The sequence below is a fragment of the Fukomys damarensis genome, unplaced genomic scaffold (genome assembly GCF_012274545.1).
Source record: "Fukomys damarensis isolate Sample0158 unplaced genomic scaffold, DMR_v1.0_HiC HiC_scaffold_12, whole genome shotgun sequence".
Classification (NCBI taxonomy): domain Eukaryota; kingdom Metazoa; phylum Chordata; class Mammalia; order Rodentia; family Bathyergidae; genus Fukomys; species Fukomys damarensis.
The window spans coordinates 46844407-46868799 of record NW_022900924.1 but is presented as its reverse complement, the minus strand read 5'-3'; the positions used below and the strand labels follow the sequence as shown (position 1 = coordinate 46868799).

Sequence of the window (24393 nt, the reverse complement as noted above, 5' to 3'; positions counted from 1 at the left end):
AAAAAAAGAAAAACACACATAGCTCCTCTCTTATGGCTCTGAATTTTTCCAATTTTTTGCTAGATTCTCTATCTCTATCTCTGTCTGTGTGACTCTGTCTCTTTGTCTCTGTCTCTCTGTGTCTCTATGTATATCTCTCTCTCTCTCTCTCATACTGAGTATTGATTGAATCCAGAACCATCACACTGAGCTATATCTTACTTTTTCACACAGTGCTGGAATTAGATGTATATACTGCCACACAAGCTGATATTTTTTTCTTTCTAAAACTCAGGAACTTCTTAACCAGTAAGTGCTTCAATCTCTTGATTTGCAGTTCAAATTGCTATGATATTTAAGGGAAAGGCATTATCATCTCTTTTATGTTCCTCTTAACTATTGTTTCAAAAGAAATAGATATATTTTGTTTTAGGAAGCTCTGGGGTTTTATTAAATATCTTTTTTTTTTCTTGAATGTTTTTCTTCTGCCCTTTCTGTTGTGCACGCTTGATCATTTCGGGTATGAAAGCAAAATTATTCTTCTTTGATGGAGAGCAATTATTTTTCAGTTCTGAGCTTGAACTCAGGGGTCATCCTGCCTCAGCCTCTGGAATGCTGGGGCAGCAACGTTCCACCATGCCTGGTGATGAGGAGTAATTTCTAGACTGGAGATGGAATGAAAATGGAACCAAGCCAACCAACAAACCAAAATTATCGTATCTTCCTAGCTTCCCGGTCCTGTTTTGCGGGAATTCAGATTCATTGCCACTCCCATATGACAACTTGATACAAGGACTTAATAGTCCTTGGATTTATGCAACTTAGGATATTAGTAATGAACCACATCTGGTTCAGGGCACTACACTAAGCTTGACATAGAGATTTTGCATTTAGCAGGTATGATTTGATAAGTAGTACCTGCTATGAAACTGATTCTCTATCCATGTTTCTTTCTGATTCTATTGTACACTATCTTGCTAACAAAATGTCTATACCCAAACATCTAAGATATTCGGTGTCTGGGGTTATCATATCTGAATGACTAAAAAATGGAAGTCCCTGTCACTTGGCTCTTTTAGGCTGTCCTTGACCGAGCTGCTTCTCTTCTTTCTGTTTACTTGTCAGGTACAAATATTTGGAAAAAGAAATATTTGCTCTATTTTAATTCCATAGCAATTTTTTACAATAAAGTATTAGTGTTCCTACAACATATTTTCTCATAATTAATTTTGGATAAATAGTGAAAGAAGATAATATTTTGAGAGAAAGCATTTTTGTTTGACATAGTGTCATTTCTTCAAATCTAGCAAACTCTTATCTCGCTTCTTTTTTCCCTATTTTTTCCTCTATTCTGATTTACATTTCAATTTCTCTTTGTTCCTCCTCCCATCACTCTCCTCTTCACTTTCTTGGTGTTTCTTTCTCTTTCTTTTCTTGATGTTTTTTTCCAGCCATAACTTTTACTTTTGTGGATCCATAGTAGACTGCTGCACAAGGATTCAATCCAGCTCTCTAAGTAAAATGAGGTGGAGAGATCTAATGAGAGAGTATTTGTCCTCATTTTCAATGCAAGGACAAGCACAGGTGTCTAATACCCAGCTCGCATTGGGGTAGCAAGGCTGAGATTCCCCTGTGTAACTCCGGAATGCGATCACAGCAGCCTTGCATGGCAGGCACTAATCTCCCAGTGATTTGGTGTGGTGAAAACTTCCATTTGCACAGCTGTCCAAGAATAAACCACATATATATCTACAAAACATTCTGCAGCTCTTGTGGCACAATTAAAGCTGCTACACTTGCTCACAACAGGACCATAAGTTATAAAATCTGTGACTCTATTTGCATTGTTTTATTTTTAAACAAACAAGAATGCACTTAGGAGAAATAAAGATATACATCTGGGCTTTGAAATCTAAAAGAAATACTGTAACTTCTCCTTGTAAAAATACGCATAAGTTTTTCTGGGGAAGGCTTTTCATTGAATACTTTTCTATTATATTTCTTTTACTGATGCTGGCATTGCATATGTGGTTATCCGAATTTGCAGGTTTTCTTGGCCATTGCATTAGGTCAGGTTCCTTGTTTAAACTCTTAACATTTAATACTTATTTTATTGTATTTGTCATAATTTTCTTTTGGCAAACAGGAAAATAGTGATTTTCTCAAAAATACAAAAAAATAACATATCAGGGGTTGCTGTTTTTTATGAAGCAGACAGGTACTGTTCTGGGGGTTCTGCAGTGCTAAATAGTAGGTGTCATTCTCTAGTAATAGCTGATATTGGTGACTATTTCCTGTGCCTACATATTTAATACACTAATGATTTTTAAATAACCTGCAAAGGAAGATATTTTTATTGCTCTCTTTTGCAATTGAGCAAACTGAGAAGCAAAGAAGGCAGACTGTTCAAAGTAGTGCATTCATACAGAACTTCATCATTTCCCTGCCCTAAAGTCAGAGCTAGTGTCAAATGTGTCAGTAGAAAGATGAAAATCTGTGAACTGGACTTTCATCAAAAGTTTGACCCTGAACTTCATGCGGACGCAGCACTTTCTGGAATTCTGCTGCATTTCCTCACCAATTCCCTCTCCCACTTTCCCCAAGTGAATTACTCTGTATCTCTCTTCCTTCCTTGCACGTTGAATAATAGCACCCCCGTCTTTCCTCAGATTGAGGGAAGAATTAGCACCAACTGTCAGGAGTGCCGGAGCAGATATCTGAATTTCAAATATCACTTATGGGCAACTGATAAGTCGAGATGTATGAAATTGTACACATAAGTGCCTCTGTCCCATTCCTACTTGGACTTCTGATCAATATCTCCTACCTACAATGCATTAATACGTTCCTTTTGCCACTCCACAGCAAGAAATAAAAGCAATTCCACTTCTATTCTTTCTTATTTTCATAAGTCCCATCATCATTTACCCAGCTGCTCATGCTCCAAAACTGAGTCACCATTGATTTCTGCCTTTATCGAACAGCCGTTATCTAACCGCATCTCTTAGTATGCTAGGTCAGGTCTAACTTCAACATCAATTCACAGTCACCCTTTCTGTCTCCAGTAATAAAATCCTGCAGTCCAAGCTGCATCATCTCACCTAAGATCCTGCCGATACCCTCATAATCTGGTTCCAAATCTATAATGACTTCCCAATCCTTTGACCATAAAATCCCAAGTACTTCAGATTTCTAAAAGGTCTCATTTTATGTGGCCTTTGCCTACACTTCTAATTTCATTTTCTGCCACCTTCCATTTAATCAGTTCTTTACAGACACACTAGTTGATAATGAGCTATGCCTGAATTATATGAGCACCTTTTAAAACGTTAGTAATTTTACCAGAAAAAGCTTCTCCCACGTCTGTACATGTTTTCTACTAAAATTTGTTTTGATCCCTGTTCATCTTCCTGTAATTCTATCATCTTCCCAAAATGACTTAACTTGATGGCCTTATATAAAATAGCCCATATGTATTTTTATCAGAACTAATATCTAGTGATATCTTAAGAAGTTTACTTGTCTGTTGATGCCTTTTAGACATGAATGGAAGGAAGTTAGAAAAATGAATATCACCGAATCCCCATTAGTTGGAACAAAATACTCCATAATTATTTCACAGTTATTTTCTAAATGAATATTCCTATCGATTATGCTAGGTTGCCTAATGCAGAAGCCTATGCTTGGGGTAAAGCTGAATTTTCTTTTACATTTTAATGTCATCAAGTCTTTACTTTCTCTAAAGCCCTAAACTTGTGCCAGGAATCCTAAAACATACCAGGATATAGACGATATGACCGATTATGAAAGACTGGAGCAAAGATTAATTTGTGGTAGGTCATCTTTTTATCAAGATCTGCTAGTATAGTGGTAGTTGGAAAAAATAAATAATTTGCCCCATCCTCACAGACACAAGAATGATCACTGGGAAAGAAAGTAAATCAGGAAAGTTAACCACATTTCTTTTACTTTTTCCACAGGCATAAAGGGTACAGTTCAAAGCCTAGGAAACAAAAGAGATTGCGACGATCATTGTTCCCAACGTTTCCCTAATGTAAGTGTTTCTAAAATGTCACGCCCTGAGTGACAGCGGTGATAGCAGCACCTAGGACATTAATAAATGCAAACACTTGGGACTATAGATTCAAGGGTTTGTTCTTTTGTTTAACAATTCTTCAGGTGACTATGCTGTGCAATCTGTGGGGCTGATGCATTTACTTCTTACATGAAAATCACCCAGGGTTGCTTTTTAAAATGACGGACTTGCCCATATCTCGGCTCTGCAGAATCTAATTCACAAGAAAACAAAACAAAAACAATGAAAACAATAAACTGAATAGAATTATGGAATGATAAATCAAATCCCATTTACACAATACACATACCTGTCCTTACACGCGCACACACATATCTCACATTCCTGGGTGGAACCACAAAATCTGCTGTTCAAAGATAATAGCTCTAGTCATAGTTTGCCTCATTCTAGCTATATGGATCTGAATAAGTTCGTTGACCTCTTTTAAAGTCTCTCTCTTTGTGTTTAAATTCGGTAATAAACATTACTGTGCATATTCTAAAGGTTCTGGTGGTACAAAATGATCCTTTAGAGAAGGAAACAGGATGAAGATAACAGTGGGCAGTGAAAAGTGGAATATAAAGTGGTAGACTTACTATAATCACCACCTTTACATGTGGGAGTATTGGCAGCTTATCTAAAAACTGCCAGTTCTGCTAGCAATGAGGAAAACTAGGTGCAAATGTCTGATAGTCTGTTTTGCTCCACAGTGAAGAACTGGACAATCTGTATGCACGGTCACTGTAATTTCTGGTGCTACAATTTCTGTTTCAGATGAAACTCATAAATTACACGCTATGCAAAGCCCTCATTCTCTATCAGTCTGGATGAAAGAAGAATGAAATATGATTAATATTTTTATTACTAGCAACTTAATCAAATTTTCCTTGGCACTCTGTAATTTCCAGGAAAAGGAAAGGTTAGATTGCTCTGTTAGTTAATGTACCACTAAAGATATCTAATTGTCTTAATAGCAGATCATGGAAGGGCATCAGCAATTAACATGAAGCAGTTTCGTCCCTTAATGAATGTCACACGCAATCCCTTTGGAACTGTAGGAGAATTTTAAATTCTGGTATGGAAGCACTGTCCCATAGGAATGTGCCCAATATACTGTAAGCTTTCACTGCAGAGTTAAGAGGCACTGTGGGCAGAAAAGATCTAGATCTTCACTTAGAAAGAGAGCAGAAGCACTACTTTTGTGTAGGAGAGGGAGACAGATATAAATGAAGCTTGTGTGAGGAAGAGGTAGGAGATTTTGATTAGAGATTAAATGAAAAAATCAATACAAAGTTACTTTGAATGAAGGAGATTTCGCAAGTCAGCCAAGATACAAAATTCAAAGGACAGAGACAGCTGCAGATTTTTTTTTTTTCTGTAACACAATCAGAAGCATTAAAGGTGCTTTTATCTCCATCTTTCTGTATCTATATTTTAGTATGGTTGGGCCCAAAAGAGAACTTTGGGCTACAAACCATTTAGTACTTTGACAAGATAATTGAAATATAAATACCCCCCCCCAAAAAAAATTGCAAATACTATGCTCCCGATTGGAGTTTTAAAGCATAAGGACACTTAATTTGATCTTCTCTTTGGTGCCTTAAAAAATAATCATTGAAGGGATTGTTTCCCTCCAAATTCAGTTTTCACTGCCTTTTCTTCCTCATTTAATGCCACACCTCACAGCATGTCTCCAATACGTAAAATAGGAGAACGATGCTCATTTTTGCAAAGAAAAAATGAAAAGGCATTTGTATTTGATCCAACAAAATTATCCTGAAAAATAGAACTTTCGTGCAATTTTCTAATCTTCACTTTATTTCTGTGAAGCAGATGGAAGTTACAATTGACTTAATCTTCAGAAATGACTGAAGTTGAAGAACATAAATTGCTTACTCAAAATTTCTTGGCAAGTCATTGCCATTATGTTGATATATGGGACACAGTCCAAGACATATTAGTAGTAGTAGTAGTAGTAGTACTGGGGATCAAACTTGGGACCTTGCACTTGCGAGACAAGCAGTGGAACCACTGAGCTAAATCCCCAGGCCCTAAATTTTATGTGTATTTCTGGTGTTTTTGGCTTGCTTTTTTCTTCTGGTACCAAGCATTGAACTCAGGAACTCACATTTTCCAGGCAGACAGATGCAACACCACTGAGCTACATCCCCAACATGGTTAATTTTTAACTTTAAAAAAATATTGCAGTAAAAGGTTCATTGTCATTACTCTCCCTCAAATTACTTCCCCTCATTTCACTTTTTAAATGAATTTTATTGCTACATTTTAGGTATACACTATAATGACATTCACCATTGGAAATTTATACCTTTACATAATCTATCTTGGTTCTTATTTTTTTCTCCATTCTTGCCACTTTCTGAAGCAGTTCTGGAAATCCTTTCTTGTCTTTAGTTGCATTATCGTGGATGCCTGATGCCCTGAACTGATTTAAAACATTTAGCCTTCATGGCCATTTTGACTCGGGGGGAGCCACAAGTCATCTGGCGCCAGCTGCAGTGAATAAGGTAGGTAAGGACACGGAGTGATGTCTTTACAAGCCTGTCCTTTGATGGGTGGCACTTGCCAGCAGGGTTTTCTGAGGTTTTGATCTGATCTTGTAAAGACGCTCAAGGAAAGGACTTGGAGAACCGCTCAAGAACTGGCCAGAATGATGGGCTAAGTGTGTTTGAAGCAAGGGGTATAATTCTGAGGGAGACTAATGCCAAGGCGTCTTTTATTGTAGTAAATTCACTTAAACATATATCATGTAATTCAGTCACACCTCCTATAATTTCTTTATTCTTAGTTACTTAGTATTTATTCAGTTACTCTTTCTTGACAATTACTTAAGTGAAATAACTGATATTATGTCTACCACTTCCATAAAGCAATTTAACACAGCACTAAAACATATGTACCATAATAATAGTCAGATATGTTTAAAAATGTAACATATTTAATATGTTTAATTCTTTAGTTTCAGAGACATAATTTACTATATTAGGTGTAAAGCCATACAGGGACAGCATTAATTTGAGTATTTTTGTCTACGGCCAGCCTTGACGAAGCTCAGAAACCCTACATTTCATTCGGAGCACATTCTCAAGTTTGATGTCCACTGGAATCACTTGAACAGTTTCTTACACCTGTAGATTTTTATGTCATATCCACACTTAATAAATCATCTCACTTTAGAGTTTTTGTATGAGAGTAGGTAGCTGTTAAGGACATCCTGGATAAAGACAGAAGTTTGGAAAAAAGGGATCTGTTTTGGTGGGGCTAAATCAAACTTCACTAGTTCTAGAATAACCTGTAACTGCCCTATAGAAGTGACTTGTGTGTGTGTGTGTGTGTGTGTGTGTGTGTGTGTACATGTGTTAGACCTCTCTCACCACTACAATCATTGGTGACAATCGGCTAATATTTCCTGCATTCTAACTTGAATGTTTTTGAATCTCAATCGATAAATACTGATTTTACTTTGAAAATTACTTTTGTTCTCTGAAACTCAGCTCTGGAAGCTTCAGTCTTTGGAAGGTGCACACCATCCCCCCCGCCCACAGTGAGCAGGAACTTGATTCTGAATAATCAACCACCTGCAAGAGCTGAATAATGAGCTTCTTGAAGGAGGAGGGAGAATTAAAGGAGGAGACTACATCTTGTCTGTCAGAGAGGGTTTGGCTGCTGTATCGGATGCTAAAAGGGGAGGCCTCCAGCAAGACAATTTAAATCAGGGGGAGTCGCTTGTCTGTTGGGTGAACAATGGTCCAAAAGGGCAAAGCTGGGAATCATGAAGCCCATGCTGTTGTCTCAGAACCCAGGGGAGGGACCCATATGAGCCGAGGCTGATGTACAACGTACAGAGTAATGGGCTTAAATATCAAGTCTCTCTAACTGTCTGAAAGAGGCCCCTGCAGCCTTCATTATCACCACCCGTTCTCTGCACACCAGATGGGGTGAGGGAGTCATGGAAAACAGACAAGGGATAATTATTATCATCTTATCTGTGTAGGACTTAATGATCCTCATGCTACTAGAGCTAAATTTGGGGAATCTTGACATTCAAAATGAAATTGTCAGAAGGACCGGGTAAGGACAGAGATATCTGAAAAACAAACAAAACCCAAAAGCAACTCCAAAACTTTATTTTGGCTTTTCCTTCACGGAGGAATTAATCTCCTTCACAAAGAACCAGCTCATTTATTGCACACCCCTGGACTGTGTTGAGATGGTAATGGTACTAGGAGGAGGTTTACAGACTTACAAAAATTTCTTTAAAAGTGAAAAATAAAAGCTGGGCATGCTGACACACACCTTTAATCCCAGCACTTGGGGGCTGAGGCAGCAGGATCTCCATGAGTTCAAGGCCAGCCTGGACTACATAGTGAGACCCTGTCTCCAAACACCAAAGCAACCCAAGAAGAGTGAAAAATAAAATAACCAAACATTCTTATGCTATTATTTGTTTCTTCTTTGTAAGAGAAAATCTTTTTAAATTTATGTCTTGCAGTCTAAGAAACTACTTTGAAGATAGCTTTACACATTGCCTTATCTATTGACATTCTCTTATTTTGTTATGAAATTGTTTTATTTTTTATAAAATAAATTATTAAAAGTGGAAGTCAAAAAAATCTTTGGTTAAGTAGTATAGCAACATGACTAAACTCTTACGGAGCTACTATTTTTAATTTTTTTTTCTGTAATCAGCTTCCAATTATATGCTTCATATTTGACTTACACAAAGAATGCTATCAAAGTCTTTCTTTGATTACAGGAGTTATGGCTGGAATGCCTATCATTGTAGCTCAAGATAATAAACCAATAAATAAATTACCCATCACTCTTTTGGCAACAGTTTCTAAGAAACTGTGCTTTATTAATTTGATAATTTAATAGAGAGACAGATTTTGATTATTTTCATACATAAATCCTGTGCTAGGCTGCATGAAGGAAGATGGTTTTATAATAAAGTGCTTAGGCGGACTGCCAGAGAATGTCATTGCTAGAATCATCTGACCTAAGGTCTTTCACAGATTAGGAAATGATGCCTACTGGAATCCATCAGAAAAAAAGTGATGTGTACTTAATCCTCTCGTGCCCAGTTTAAGCCCGGCATTTCATTAACTGTCCTATCTGCTCTTCTCCCAATATGCATTTTCCACATCATATCCTGTCTTAATTCTGCCTGGTTTAGGGCCAGCTGAGTACTCAGCTCATGTCATATGCACTATCTCTGCGTCGCTAGCCCTGCCTTTTCTGAGTATTGGCATTGCTCACCTTAGATTGAAAGGCTATGGAGAGTAGTGTTATCTACACAGGCATAAACAGCAAGTTTCCGGGATTACGATCTCATACATGTGCTTTACTAGCCCTGTGACCTTGAACAGGTTGCTTAGTTGCTTTACATATTACTCCCTTCAGTTATAAAATAAGGATGATAGCGTACAGACGTTGTCAGGTTTTACAGGATAACGTATGCAATCCGCCGAACAAATGCAAAACTAATAAGTTGTATACAGAAGTAGTAAGATGAGCAAGAGTAGTAACAATAGTAGTGTGGTATTTATATGCAATGGAGTACTACTCTGCCATAAAGAGGGCTAAACTTGTTACTTGGACAAAAATGGATGCACCTGAGATCCTAACATTAAGTAAAATAAATCACACCCTAGTTTAAACACTATCTCATAAGAAAAGCCCAAAATTAAATAAAGAGCAAAACAAAAGAGAGAGAATAGGAAACAGAGAGACATCTTTTGCAAAGGGGAAAAGGATCAAGAGATGAGTTAATGTGGGGTGGAGAGGAGGACGAGGGAAGGTAAAAGGAATTAAGATGCGTTCTGTGTGTATGTTCCGACATCATAAAAGGAGCATAATCATTCTGTTCTGCAAACATGTGCGCATAACAAAAATCTAAAAGAGATACAAAAGAACAGCGGGGGATCCGAGCAGAAGGAAGGACTCATGAAAAGTAGAACACATGACAGAACCTGGCGTATCTTTTGTATTGGTAGAAAGTGAGTGATATAAAGTACAACTACCTGGAAAATCATTGGGCAATTGTTTATAGGCAATTTTAACACGGTATCATCATTTCTATGGTCCTGAAATGTATACATTGACAAAAAGACAAGCTGCTTAATTATTCTTGAAGAAAGTCAAGGAGGCTGTCATAAAAGTAATCACTTTGAATTCAATGTTCACAAGGGTTAATTGGTATTTTTTGCGCAATGCAAATGGAAATTGTGGACAGACAGCAAGGTGCCCAGGATAATGAAGATGTATCACTAAAAGAAAAGTTCGCTTCGTGTGGCAAAAGAGACACCTCTAAGGATAGGTGAGAGAGGGGCCAAGAGCTTTGTATGTCGCATTGCTCCCAGTGCTTTGAATTTTGCTGACTTTGCAGCCCTGCGCAGGAGATACCCTGTGCAGCAGGCGTTGTGCACAATGGGTGTTTGACCACATCTTGTGAGCTGTTCAGAAAATAGCGCGCCTAAGTCACAGGGACACAATGTAATTCCTGAAGTTTTTCATTTCCTCGGGTAAGGAGGTTAGGCCATTGTTTTCAGTGACTGCAACACTACTTTCAGAGAAGAAGAAAATACAATTGATCAACACTCATTAATTATTATTTAGCCTTTACATTAATTATTTAGCCTTTACATCACTGAATTCAGTAAACGGGGCTACACAGTCGGACTACTGTCCTCTAATTTAAAGGAATTGTGAGGAAATAGCATAGTTGACAAAAACGGGTTTATTTCAGGGCACAATTTAAAAAAATGCAACACTCTATAAAATAATTAAGGGAGGCTCAATTGAAAAGGATACATTGTAATGCTATGAATATTTATGGATCACAGAAAATACTATACTATTTTCTTTCCTAAAGAAATACAAAGAAAAATTGATATAATATGTTGATTAGATAGGTTCAGAGATGTAGAGATTGGTACTGTATATAAATGTATTTCTAAAAGCCTTTGCAAACTATCAGCCACTGAAATGATATTGTTGATGTTGATATTAAATTATTGTACTCAACAAATTAAATTATTATATCCAACAAAGCAGGAAATTGCATTGAATGGGAACTAAAACTATTTTTCCGCTTTTAGGAATTTTCTAGCTTCCATATTAAGGCAAATGTTTCTGAAGTGCCAAGATTTCGTAGCAGCACTATCTTTTGGAATTACTTTTAATAGGAACAGGTACTATCAAGGCTTCTGAACCTTTGTTTTAATCAGTGGCGCTCCAGGCGAATCCCCCAGAGCAAGGGGAAAGGAGCAGAACTGGGTGAGCACACAGATCATGGTCCACAGCTCCACAGATGAGAAGACAAGCAACTGATTTCATACCTTCAATAGGTTTTGGTACAAAATGTGAGGAAGGCTTGGTTTTCTTCACTCGGTTGCCCTTCATAATTTGACCTTCTTTATTGAGTCCTAGAAACCACGCTCGGCCTGACTCTTGCTGGCGATACAACGTGGAAGAATAGATCACGTAGTAGTTCTCAAAGACAGATTCCTTAAATTTGCATTCTGGGGTGAAAACATCCTGCAGGAACAAAGTTAGAGAGAGAGAGAGAGAGAGAGAGAGAGAGAGAGAGATTTAAAACTGAATCAGCAAATGCTTATATCTAAAAATCTAAAATCGGGATGTTTTACAAAGACTCATTCATTGCACAAAATCAAGAAATAATATTTCCTTTCTAAAAAGTCTTTATTCTAGTGAAAACAACTGCTCGCACATCACAGACACGAGTCATTCTTCGGGCAGCAATCACTGAAAATAGTGCCTAAGTCCAAAATCTGACACCAGCATATTTTTTAAGTGGAAGTAGTAGTTGCCGATGCATCATTTCAGTGGCCCTTAGCATGTGAGTAAGGCACTAGGGTTTATACCTGGGAATTGAACCAAATGCCACCTCAGCAAACAGCCACACCCGATGTTTTTGAAATGGCCGCTCTATACGTGCAGAAATCTGTCACAAAGTCAAAGCTCATTTCGTCAAGTCACCAGTATGCTTCTGATTTGCCTAGTGTGAGTGGATTTCTTTTTAGCTTCTTTAATATATGTTTACTAAATGATCAAACTCTCATCTATAAATACGAGGAGTAAGCAGTAGATAAAAAACCTGCCATTATACTGAAAAATCCTTGATGTAGCAGAGAACGAGTTTCAGTACAAGAGGAAACCTTAAGATCCTCTCCTTCAGCTCCGTCATTTGCTAAGTGAGACAACCAAAAGGTTGTATGATTAATTCAAAGATACGTGGAAAAGAAAAATCAAGTCAGTGCCAGAATTCATATTTATTGCTTTATAATCACTGCTTCTCAAGTTAAAACTGCTCGTTTATTCTTCCCAGATCTTGTTTAGTGCCTTATTTATAGATTTATAATCAATAAAATAAGATCATACCTTAACATGTCAAATGAACGAAATGCATTTTGTGGAAAGGAAAAAAAAATCTTTTCCTTTCTGAGAAAAGCAGTAGAAAAATGTGATAATATCTTCTTCAGCTCCACCTAGATAAAAATCTTAACCCAAGCATACAGTGGTCCTGTGCCTTTCTGTGTTGTGTACTGGGAGAATTCAGTGTGATGCCTTCACAACCTAATGCCTTTACACGTGGAGGTGAGCTAATGTTGAGTTCGTGGAGATTAAGATGAAACTAATTCTCAAAGGTGATACTGCCACACACATTCCTTATCTTCATTTGTAGAGTGCTAAGAAATGCATAGACAGAAGACTGGTAAGCACTGCCCCTGATTTAAAAAGTCCTTATGATTGATCTTATGTTATAACATTATTGACCAAAAAAAATGAGACTGAGAGTGGAAGTAGAAAGGCCCTTAGAGATATTAGAAAAATGACAGTTCCTACAAGGCATTAATATTATTTTATAGGGAAGCTAAAACTTTGATCTCCCAGAGTCCTCATTTTTATGTGACCTGACTGGGTTAAGAGCCAAAGAAATAAACAACTATACAATAGCATTCACACCTGCCATTATGACTGCAATTAACTACAAAGCCAGTAAAAAGTGTTGATGAGGAAGAGGAGATACTGAAGCTCTCACACACTGTAGAAAGACACAGCAGCTGTGAAAAGTAGACTGGCAGTTCCTCAAAAGGTTAAACAGTTCCCATGTGACCCAACACCATGACTCCTAGATATGCACGCAAGAGAAATGAAAATACACATCCACGTAAAGACTTTTACATGAATATCCATAACATGCTACTCATAATGTAGACAAGAACAAAATGTCTATTAACTGACAAGAAAAATATGATATATCTATATAATGCAATATTATTCTCCCATGAGAGAGAATCAAGCATCGATTCATGTGACAGGATGAGCCTTGGAGCAGTAAGGTAAATGGAAAAGAACACACATGAAGGCCACGTGTTATTCGATTCTGCTTACACAAAAGGTCTGAAACAAGCGCATCCAAACTGGAAAGTAGTAGATGTCAAAGTCTGTTGGGGTAAATGGGAAATGGCTTTTTATTTTCCTGGGGAGAAGAAAATGTACTGAGATCAGAGAGTTGTGAGATGTGTAGGAGTCTCTGAATATATTAAAAACCATTGAAGCACATACTTTTAAATGAATTTTATGGCATGTGAATTAAATATCAATCCAAAGGAATCAGAGAAACAAAGTAACTAGAGAAATGAGGGGAGAGAACGGAAGCTTTGCACATTCCTTGTCCTGCCGCACTGAGCTGAATAATTACCCACTGTGATGGGAGAGGAGCTGTAGTGAGGCTTCAACTCCATTTGTGAGGACAAAGTTCAGTTATTGCCAAGGAGAGGGACAAAGGGAATGCAGTTCATAAAACTGTACCATACAGTGATTCACTTTATGCTATGCACTATTCTGTTCTGCATTGCTAGAATGAAATGCCTGGGGCATCATAACTTTATAAAGAAAATAGGCTTATTTAGCTCACAGTTTTAGAGGCTGACAATCTGACCAGCACAGGCCTGGCTCTGGTGATGACTCCATGGTGGATGGCGGGATGCGAGAGGTTAGAGAAGGATATGACGCCTCACTACAGGAAACCAGACAGGTGTAGGTCTCCGGTCCCTTCTGAGGGCGTGGCCCCATCTGACCTAAAGACCTCCCACTGAGCCACACCTCTTAAAGGGCACCCCACTTCCCAGTATTGCCACCCTGGGAACATACTTTCAACAAAAGACCTTAGGGGTGTGGGGTATACTTTACGTATCCAAACCAAGTATGAGTAAGGTAATTTGGAGCTGATTCTCATGTAGGACTATACTTCAGAAGACTTAGGAAATGCTTCAATTTTGATAGAGATTTTTATTAGTTTTCTTTTTGTTTTGTTTTATTTATTTTGGCACCGGGAATCAAACTCGGGTCCTTGCGCTTGTGAAGCAGGTGCCTGCACCACAGAGCTAAATCCCTGGCCCAGTTTTCTTTTAAAGCCAAACTGATCAAAATAATGCTAAAGTTTATTTCTAGGTCCAGTCCAATACTAATAAGCATAATATCATCCCTAGAGGCAAAGGGACTCTTCAACATTCAAGGAATAAATTCTAGGTATAAAATTTCAGACTTTATACTAGGAATTGGAAAAATATGTTGGACAAGGAATTGCATATAAATATATATTATCAGTTATATAAAAAGACATGCAACTTACAGTTATAAGAACATACCACGGAAACATGCATATATATGTTCAAATATATATATATATATTGCTGCTTAGGGATAGGTGAATTTGCTGCCATTTATAAATTAAGTAACTAATGCATGTGATAATGAAGTAATTGCTCCTAGTGTCTTTAAAAATCAGAGGCAGATCAGATCCTTTGCTCCTAAAATGGACTCCTGGCTGCTGGTTTAGAATTTTTTCCAGAGCCACACTTTGTTTCCTACTAAACTGCCAAGCTGCTTTTGATGCCAATGTTGATTTGAGCAAGCTTTATTCATTGTCATAAAGACCACATCGGCCCAGTATAATTACTAGGCTGTCATTTACACACAAGGAAAACAACACCTTCTTTTAATAAGTAATGAACTCCCGTGTTCCCATTTAGTTTCACAATGGTTCAATGCCCCCTCCTAGGAACAGGAAGAGCCCCGGATATTGTACAGGGACTGAGGTCCTGGGGCCTAAACCAGCAATAGCATTAAGTAGAGGCTGGGTCTTGAATTAGCACTGGAAGACCCCATAAACAACCTCAAGATCTTCATGAGAACAGAAAAGTCAGGTGCAAGCACACCAGTTAATACTGTCCCAAGGAACTACACAAAGAGTCAAATACGAATCCAACGGTTCCTACCTAACTAGGGGGAGACACGTCATACAAAAGCATGGCAGGAACGTAGTGGCGACAATTTTGTGAGCACAGGCAGTCTTGACTGTGGGGAAAACCCGAAGGTCACTGGGACAGCTTGGATAGAGACCCGGGTGCAGCCTTTGCAATATCCTTGCAATTTTAATTTCAATATAAACCTGGGCATCAAAGAATTTATACTATTTGCTACTATCATTCCTTCTGTTTGATGAGAAATGAGAGTCCTAGCATTGGAATAGCAAAATTTTGTTTCTGACTCTATACACATTAGCTATGAGACTTTAAGAAAGTGACTACAGGCCTGACTTCCACATTTTTGGGGATATAAATGAGTCATTTTAAGGAAAATGTGTTAATACCGATGGAAGCACATTAAATACTTTAGAATCCATGAAACCCTCAAATTATCATTCAGAAGTTTTCTGGGTGCAGCAAGAAACTTATAATTAATCATATAATAAGACAGTTCATGCTGCGCTTTTGTCACACTTGTTTATATCTGCTCCAGCATCCCGAAACCTATGCCACAGCTGTAGCTAGAACCAGTCACACATACACAGACATTTTTGGAAGTCATCTAAAGTTTTTGGCAGAGACCTGAGTAATCGCACATATTCAGGAGTTCAAAATACATAAAATGAGCCCTAGGAATGACAATGAATCTAATGCTCAGTGCACACAGGCAAACTTGGAGACACAGCTGATAGAATCCTAGACCACCTTGATCCAGTGCACACAGTGAAAGCAGACTCAACAGTAAAAGGAGTATTTTTTTTTTCTTTTCAACAAATAACTAGTGGTCACAATGCATCTGTTTTTCTTTATAATCGTAAGCTTTCTCTTCACTGTCAGTATCAAGGCAAGGCTTCCAGAAAAACTAGTAGATACAACAGACTCATCACTTCAAGTTTATCATGTGCATGGACCTCGTGAATACCATGTTTGAGTTTGATAGTTCTCACACTAAAATGTTCTGGTGTTCATCTTAAGATGACCTTGACTTTAATGGCATATGAATACTTTGACATTTGTAACATGAATTTTGATCACTTATTCTTTTAGCTGCAAGTGCACAACTGGATTCTGCTCTAGCACTGTACCACTCATTATGCAACTGTCTCTTTTTCACAATTCAATTACCTACCTTGCCCTATCCTTACCCTCAAAGTAAAGACCTCCTACCCAGTTCAAACCAGATGATGAATGAATGCTGGATCACTACTTCAGCCCAACAGGATCACTCAGTACCCTTTCCAGCATCTCCTAATCCTATCTGATTCCAAAATAGTCTCTCTAGAATTCTCTGTGACTCATGAATTCATAGTTTCAAACTCCACATTGATCCTCTTCCATGAATTTCTGTTTCCTGATTCTAGTCTCTTCCCTCAGATGTCTGATGTCTTATACAACTTTTTGGCTTAGAGCTTGCAGTTGCCCAGCCTAAGTCACTTCCCTCTTGGCCTGCTACGGCTGTGCCAGCACTGGCCCCTCCTGTCCTTCCTGTGGTGTGAGCATCATGAAGGACAACGAAACAAACACTGCGATGATATTTTACTGAATATATGGATAAAATGCTGAATTTATTCAGGGTTGACTCCATCAGCAATCTCGTTTTTATCAAAGGCCACCTCCTTACTAAGCCCCACATCCTAACAAAACTGTAGGTTGAGCTGTGTTCATGTCCCTGTCTCCACCTCTCTTCTCAGTAGGACCAGCACCATTGAGCTTCCAGTTGACTCAGTTACAGTTACCTGTGCCTGCTTTAGTTTCTCATAATGTTTGATATCACTGCAATATTTAATGTGCTCCGTCTTGCACCATGAGGTTTTTCTTTTGCTCGCATAAACTTTGTGGACGTGAGTATGCAAGACAATGTTCCACATCGATACTTTTTATGAATCACAGTGCTTTAGCCTCATTGTTTCTTATTAAAGAAAATATTAAGACCACTTTAAGTTAGGGAAACAACATGGAGTTCTGATAAAAGAGAAGTAATTGACAGTACTGATTGTACTTCTTTGGTGGTGTGATCCTGAATATGCCATTTAATCCTGATAAAAATCTGCATTTTTCTACATAGCATGAGCAGCATTTGTCATACTAAAAATATGATGGAGATTAAGTAAAATTGCAACTATTGCTTCCCAAATCTTTGTCCTTCAAATCATTTTTTTCTTACACAATTAGCTAACAGGTGCAATGTGACAATTTTAATACCAATAGCCATCATTCATTTTTATATTACAGGTAGGCTTTGTTCAAGCTGAAAATATAATGCTTGTAAATGATGTAATTTATTCAGGAAATTGTATTTTCCCTTCCCTCTTTAAATTACACATCCCATTTATTGTTTACTCTTCAGAATCATATAATGTGCATGTCTTCTTGGTTTTTTTTTACTAATAGTACATGTCAAACTTCCTAAAGTAAAGCTAACCATTTGCAACTTCCTATAATCGTTATATGAAGGAATAAAGTGAACAGAAATAAAAGAGAAATTAACGGTATATGCTTCCCAGAAGAATCATGTAAATTATCTTATCAATTGCCTTATTATCCATGGACAATTTTCCACCTGACTTTGAAAGTCACTTAACCTCACATAAGCTCAGCTTGGTGCACTGTGAGCAAAGACAGGGTACTCCAGATCCACGGGTTGTAAAGATCAAACTACACATGACCTTTGAGAGCTCATTGATACGCACACAGTCTGCACAATTATGTGAACTTATTTTACATAGAATGCTTTAACATCAAAACTCGAAAAGTTCCTCCATTTTAGCATGCCATCTGCTTGAAATAAAGGTTTTGGATGGTACAGCATGTTATGTGATTGAGGTATACTTCTGCTTTTCATGCAAAATAATACTTTCCAACCTGGTAGGAACACAGGCTTTGTGTAGCAATGTACAGTTAACACGGCTAAAAGCTATTATAGCCATGATTTAGCTGTGTCGCATTCTTTGCAGATCCCCATTTCTTCCCCACTTCTGTGGCTTTGATGATCTTTGTGACTTTGATGGAATGAAGGAATGAAGGGCTGGACGGATGGATGGATGGATGGACAGATGGACGGATGGATGGATGGATGCATGCTCAATGTACTCCAGCCACTAGTCTTAAACACAAGAACCACATTTTACTTCACATCTCTCACCATCCACAGCTGTTGCTCTTAAAAAACCTCTCCAATTCCGACTTCATTCCGGTCACTGCCTAAATGTGCCTGCCTTAGAAACACCTGCCTTGACCAAATTGTTGCCTACATTAGCATCGCCTCCAATCATTGTAATCCTTCCTTCTGCTTTTTCCTCTTTGTAGCTCAACACTGCCTGATGTTAACATCCTTATGAAGCTGGTTAAGGTCAATGAAGGTAGGCATCAATGACAGTTATATTCCCTTCTTACCCTGAGTGCAACTTGGAATTGAAACATTTCCTCCAAACAAAATGATTAGGTGAGGATATCTTGATGCCTGGATTTTTACTCCAATGTACCCCTAAGTTGTGTTTAAATTGGAAAGGTTATTTTTCACTTATGTTCCCAGTTTCTCTAAATGTAAAAGAAAACTGCTTTTACTTTTAACCTCCTAAAACTTTATCATTCTTCACATTAACCAGCTAAATGACTACTTGAAATTAGGGAGTTTGCATAAACTATTATTACAAAAAGCTTTAGCTATCTACCAAAGAAATGGTGGTAATATTTACAAAGTAAATAAAGAAAAAATCTAATCAAAGAGAATAGTCTTTGCTATTATATGAGTAATTATGACTAATGGTCTCTTGATGGTATGTAAAAATTGCTAAATTTGAAACATTTTCCAGTACAAAGGCCATCTGATTTCAATTTTTCTGGTTTCATTAAAACCCAAAATATAACCTATTTATTATTATTATTTATTTTTTATTGTTTACAACAGAATCTTACTATACAGCCTTTGCATGTCTTGAACTCCTGGGCTCAAGGGCTCCTCCCCCATCAGCCTCTTAAGTAACTGGAATAACAGGTATGTGCTACAGCTCCTATCCACTCTTTTAAAATATGTAGCCATCTTGCCTGTGTCCTGTGCATTCTTATTTACCATTACTCTGGTTTCAGTATGAAATGTCTGCCAAACTCTCTGGTATTGAGAGTTTTATCACCAATGTGGGAATGTTCAGAGGTGGGACCTAGAGAGGTGACCAAGCAAAAAGGCATTAAATTCATCAATGGATTAAATCAATGAGACTTCATTAGCTGAGTGGAATCTTGCTGGAGGAAGTGAATCAATGGAGCATGTCTTTGAAGGGTCTACGTCTCTCTCTAGCTCTTTCCTTCCTCTGTTGCCTGGGTGCCATAGGTTGAGTGTCTTTCCTTTGCCATGCTGATCTGCCGTGAAGTTTTTGTCTTGGAACCAGCCAATGGCAGACTGAGACCATGAGCCAAAATAAATCTTTTTCTCCTTACAGTTTCACATGTCAGGTATCCTGTCCCAATAATGGAAGAGCTGACTACACAACTGGGTTGTATGTAAGGGAGAAAAAGTCAGAAAGTATTGGACGATTCACAAGTTGCACACAATTTCTATCCAGCAACTCTAGAGTAGATACTAGCAGTTCCTCTGGTTATAACCTTTGAATATTTGGTGGTGAACCTTCTGGTTTGTTAACTTCATTAATGGCTGTTAGATGCACAGAACTTGAAATTTCTTGGTATATTAGAAGCTGCTTTGTTAAATCTGTTGTCAGACATAATGATATTAAATCAAGCGAAAGAATCATTATTTTCCAAACTGACAAAAGGCAAAGAAATGCTAAATTAAATTATCTCAGATGAAGACTTTTTTTAAAAAAACTGTGGTTGCTTTGGTTAGAACAAGTCTAATTTTGTAAGTCAAAAAAAAAATGAAAGAAAAAGAACTGTGTAGATATGGAAACCTTTGTCTATACATGTTTCAGATAATTTTTACTGGAAAATTACTCAGAGCTAATTCTTCTAAAAATAAAGGTTCTTTGTTAATACATTCTTTGCAATATCTGACAAGACAGAAAGGTAAATTTATATCATCATAAAATAATGAAACCCGCGGTGTGCCCAAAATGTAACTTTAAAGGTAAATAGATGCAAATATTAGAATTTCTTCTTTTTTGACCTTGAGCAAGTTATTTGGTTTATTTGAAACTCAATTTCATCACATGTAAGTCAAAGCCAACCATACTTTTCACTGTAAAATTGTGATTATTAAACAAGACAAGGAAGGTGCATCAGACAGATAGCCTATTGTTCACTTTCTTTGCTCCTTGTAATAATTTTTAGGTGATAACTGATATCACAAATGAGAATGGGTTAGCCTCAGCAGTAAGCTTAGAAAAGCCACTTTACTTCTGGAATCCAAATAAGATGTCCTGTATGTGTCTTGTCTGTGACAAGTGAATCAAGGTTACCTTCTATTGAAAGATGCCACAGAAAAATACCATCATTTCTCTTTCTGGTAGAAGACGTTGTTGCCATGAATCAAAGATGAATGACACAGTGATGTCAGGTTCTTACCACGCCCTAATGAAGCACAGTCATGCATGGACACTTGATTTCACCTCCAGCAAGAAGCCTGCAAGTGTCTAAGTGAGGAAGGTGTTGGAAATGGGAGAAGGTTACTGGGTAAAGTGATATGTCATTTTGTGTCCTGTTACAATTTGCTGTTACTTCCTGAAGTCTCAATACTTCTCAAACAATATACCTGCAGCAGAGATTGGAAGAAACCTGCAATTCTCCATGTGAAACATCACAGGTTCCTAAGAAATGAGCACGTGTGCAGTGTGTACCAAGAATCCTACTGTGACTGGGTGTGACTGTCAAGGTAAGAAGGTTACCCCCAACACATCCACAAAAGATGATGTGTGTCTCTGAGGCCCCGCCTTTGTCTTCCTTTCTCATTCTAAGCAGGAATATATAATGTTGTCTAATTCTTGTATATCAATTTAAAACCTTGCCTTTGACTTTTGAAATCTATTTTTCACACTCTGTCTTCAGAAATTATCGACTGAGGCGGGGAAATATTGTCTTCATATGAGAGTTCCTTAATTTTAAGGCCATGAACTCAGAGAAACTGATACCCAATTTAACTACCCAATGTAAATAATTGCAAAACTGAACAAAACCATGAATCAGCAGTTTGCAAGAAGTTGTCAGCAGAAAATATAGGTGGTTCATATTTCAGGAGAATGACAGAAACTAAGCACTGTGAGGGCTACATCCAAGCCCCGAAATGGGAAATGAAACTACAGCTGAGCTCTGTGGCTTGGAAGAGTTTGGGAGGAGAGGCTGGAGCGTGGGATAGGGACTTGTGAAACAAGGTGAGTGAGACCCAACGAAACAGGGGCCAGAAGCCTGGGAATTTCCTGAAGATTTGGGACTTGTGGATAGACTGATTAAGCAGAATGAGATGCCTCAAGGTCCAGTGCAGATCAGCGGCTGTAAGACTGATATGGGAGTTTGCACAAGACTGGGAGATTCAGGTAAGGTAGTAAGAAGAGGCCTTGAGAAGCATATTAATTGTACATTCATTGGAGACCTCCGAAAGATTGCCGTTTAAGTTAATAAGCACACATTGGGTTAGCCTGCCCTCAACCCCAGACTAAAGACAGAACTAAAACAGTCAAAGACTAACCACATACACACACACACACACACACACACCCAAGAGAAGAACAAAAAATATTGGTTTATTACTTATCTAAAGGCCAGACCAAAATACACCCGTATTATCAACAGATAATATCATATACTCTCCATCCTACCACATATATGTGCAATTTAAAGAAACGTGAAACATGGTGTAAATAGAATAATGACAGCCATAATGTTTCAATTTGCTGGGTATGGTGGCATGCAACAGTAATTTTTATAATAAAAATAAAAGTGGTTTATAATGTAAAACAAATATGACATTATAGAAAGGAGGGGAACTTAATTGAAATATGCTGCTTTAATGTTCTTACATTTCACAGGAAGTATTTTAATATAAAAATAAGTGAAAATGCTGCTATACTCTGTAAAGCAAGAAGATTATAATACAAAGGAGTAGAACTACGAAGACAGTATATGCATTAAAATGAAAGACTCAGAACTACTGATTTAACAAAAGCAATAAGAGGAGAGATGAAAAATAAAGATGAAACATGAAAATGTAAAACAAATAGATGTGACACAACCATATCTGTCGTTGACATTACTATACAGTTTCTACTTAAAAGGGAGAGCCTACCACTCTGAACAAAATGCAAGCCTGTGACCCTGCATGGTGGTGCACGTGTGTAGTGTATGTTACTCAGAAGATTGAAGCAGGAGGATTCTAAGTTCAAAGTCAGTCTGGGCAACTTAGTGAGAATCTGTTGCCAAATAAAATAATAAGAGGGACTTGGACTGTAGCTCACTGCTCCCTGAGTTCAAGCACCAGTGCCATAAACAGAATATTAAAAAGCAAAACTCAAAAATAGTCTGTCGAGAAACCATACCCTTAAATTCCTCTAGGGTGAAAGGAAAAGTATGAAAAGTACACAGTATACCTATATAAATCAACAGTAGGGAGAAGAGGGAAGGTATGCTTATCTTACACCAGACAAAAGGTACTTCTAAACAGGGAGTAGAACAAGACATAAAAACTTCATAATGCTCAGCAAGTGTCAGTGCATTGAGACTTAATAGACTATTAGACATAGTAGTCCTACAAGTGTATGATAAATAATAGTACAGTACTTCATGTACATGAAGCAAAAAGTGATGTGCCTAAAACAAGAAATGAAATAACTCCAAAATCATAAATAATGATTTTAATATTTTTCAGTAATTGTTACACTGCAAAATTCTTAATAATATAGAAAGTATGAACAATATAAAACCACCAAGTCTAATTAATGTTATAGAGTACTGGGCCAAACACCTGCAGAATAAACACTTTTCGGTACATATAGAATGTTCAGCCTGATAAATACTGGCATACAAAAATCCAAAAGACTGATGTTTGAGTACATTCCCTGTCAAGAAAAGTCCCTGAATATCTGAAAATTAAGCAACAGATTTATACAGAACTCATGGGTCAAGGAAGAAATCATAGGAGATATAAAAAAATAGCTCTAACTTAATAATAACAAAACAAAGAATACCAAAATTTTTGGATTGCAACTATTGAGTGCTATTAGAAAACAGAACTAAATTATTATAATGTACATATCCTGTGATCTATTTCCAGAAATCTTGCCTATAAATATATAGTAGCACATATGGAAAATGGAGTATATTAAGATTATATTCAGGGTAAAGCTGTTTGTGATAGTGAAATACTGAGAACGATTTAAGTATCCTTCAGTATGAGATTGGTTAAATCCCAGTATTTCCACATGTGGGATATGGTACAACATTGGATGATAATGAAACAGTTCATCTTGTATTGTTCTTGAAAGACCTCTGAGACATATTATAGAATGCTCTCCAAGACATAAAAAGGCAATCTGTAATCATGTGCATATTTTATACATACCATAACTTGTATTAACTACAAATACATAATTTACAAACATGTTTGGAGCTGTTATCATTTGTGTAAAATACATTCATACAATGCAAACAGATCCTTGTTTGTATTATGCTGGAAAAATCTCTTGCAATATACAGAAGAAGCTAGCAATAGTGTTTGTCTCCTGGGAAGGGATTTGGGTGGTTGAAAGCTCAGAGGTACAGACTTACTTTTCTCTACACATGGATTTATTAGTACTTCAAGTAATGGGCTATAGGGTTAAAACTGAGGGTCAAGTACAATTAACAGACTAGCTAAATATCACCTACATACCTCAAGTGTTTAGTACAATTATGAAAACAGGTTTAGTTTAAATGTATACATGTCTTATAAAATGGAGACTTGGAAATGGAAATGTACTTGCTCACTCATACAACAGGCAGCATCCTCAAGGCTATGACTACAAGGATGTGCCACGAGGCTCCCTGACAGGAATGGGAGGT

At 37.4% G+C, this 24393-nt stretch overlaps 1 protein-coding gene across 3 annotated transcripts in view; it reads right to left on the bottom strand.

Moving 5' to 3' along the window:
• The window catches only part of Fgf12 (fibroblast growth factor 12), a 533750-nt gene that overhangs the window by 6341 nt on the left and 503016 nt on the right, over window positions 1–24393 (bottom strand). For all 3 annotated transcript variants that reach the window (XM_019207502.2, XM_010624099.2, XM_010624097.2), the window contains one exon: window positions 11416–11614. In XM_019207502.2, the coding sequence (XP_019063047.1) occupies window positions 11416–11614 (199 nt within the window). The remainder of the gene's footprint in view (window positions 1–11415; window positions 11615–24393) is intronic.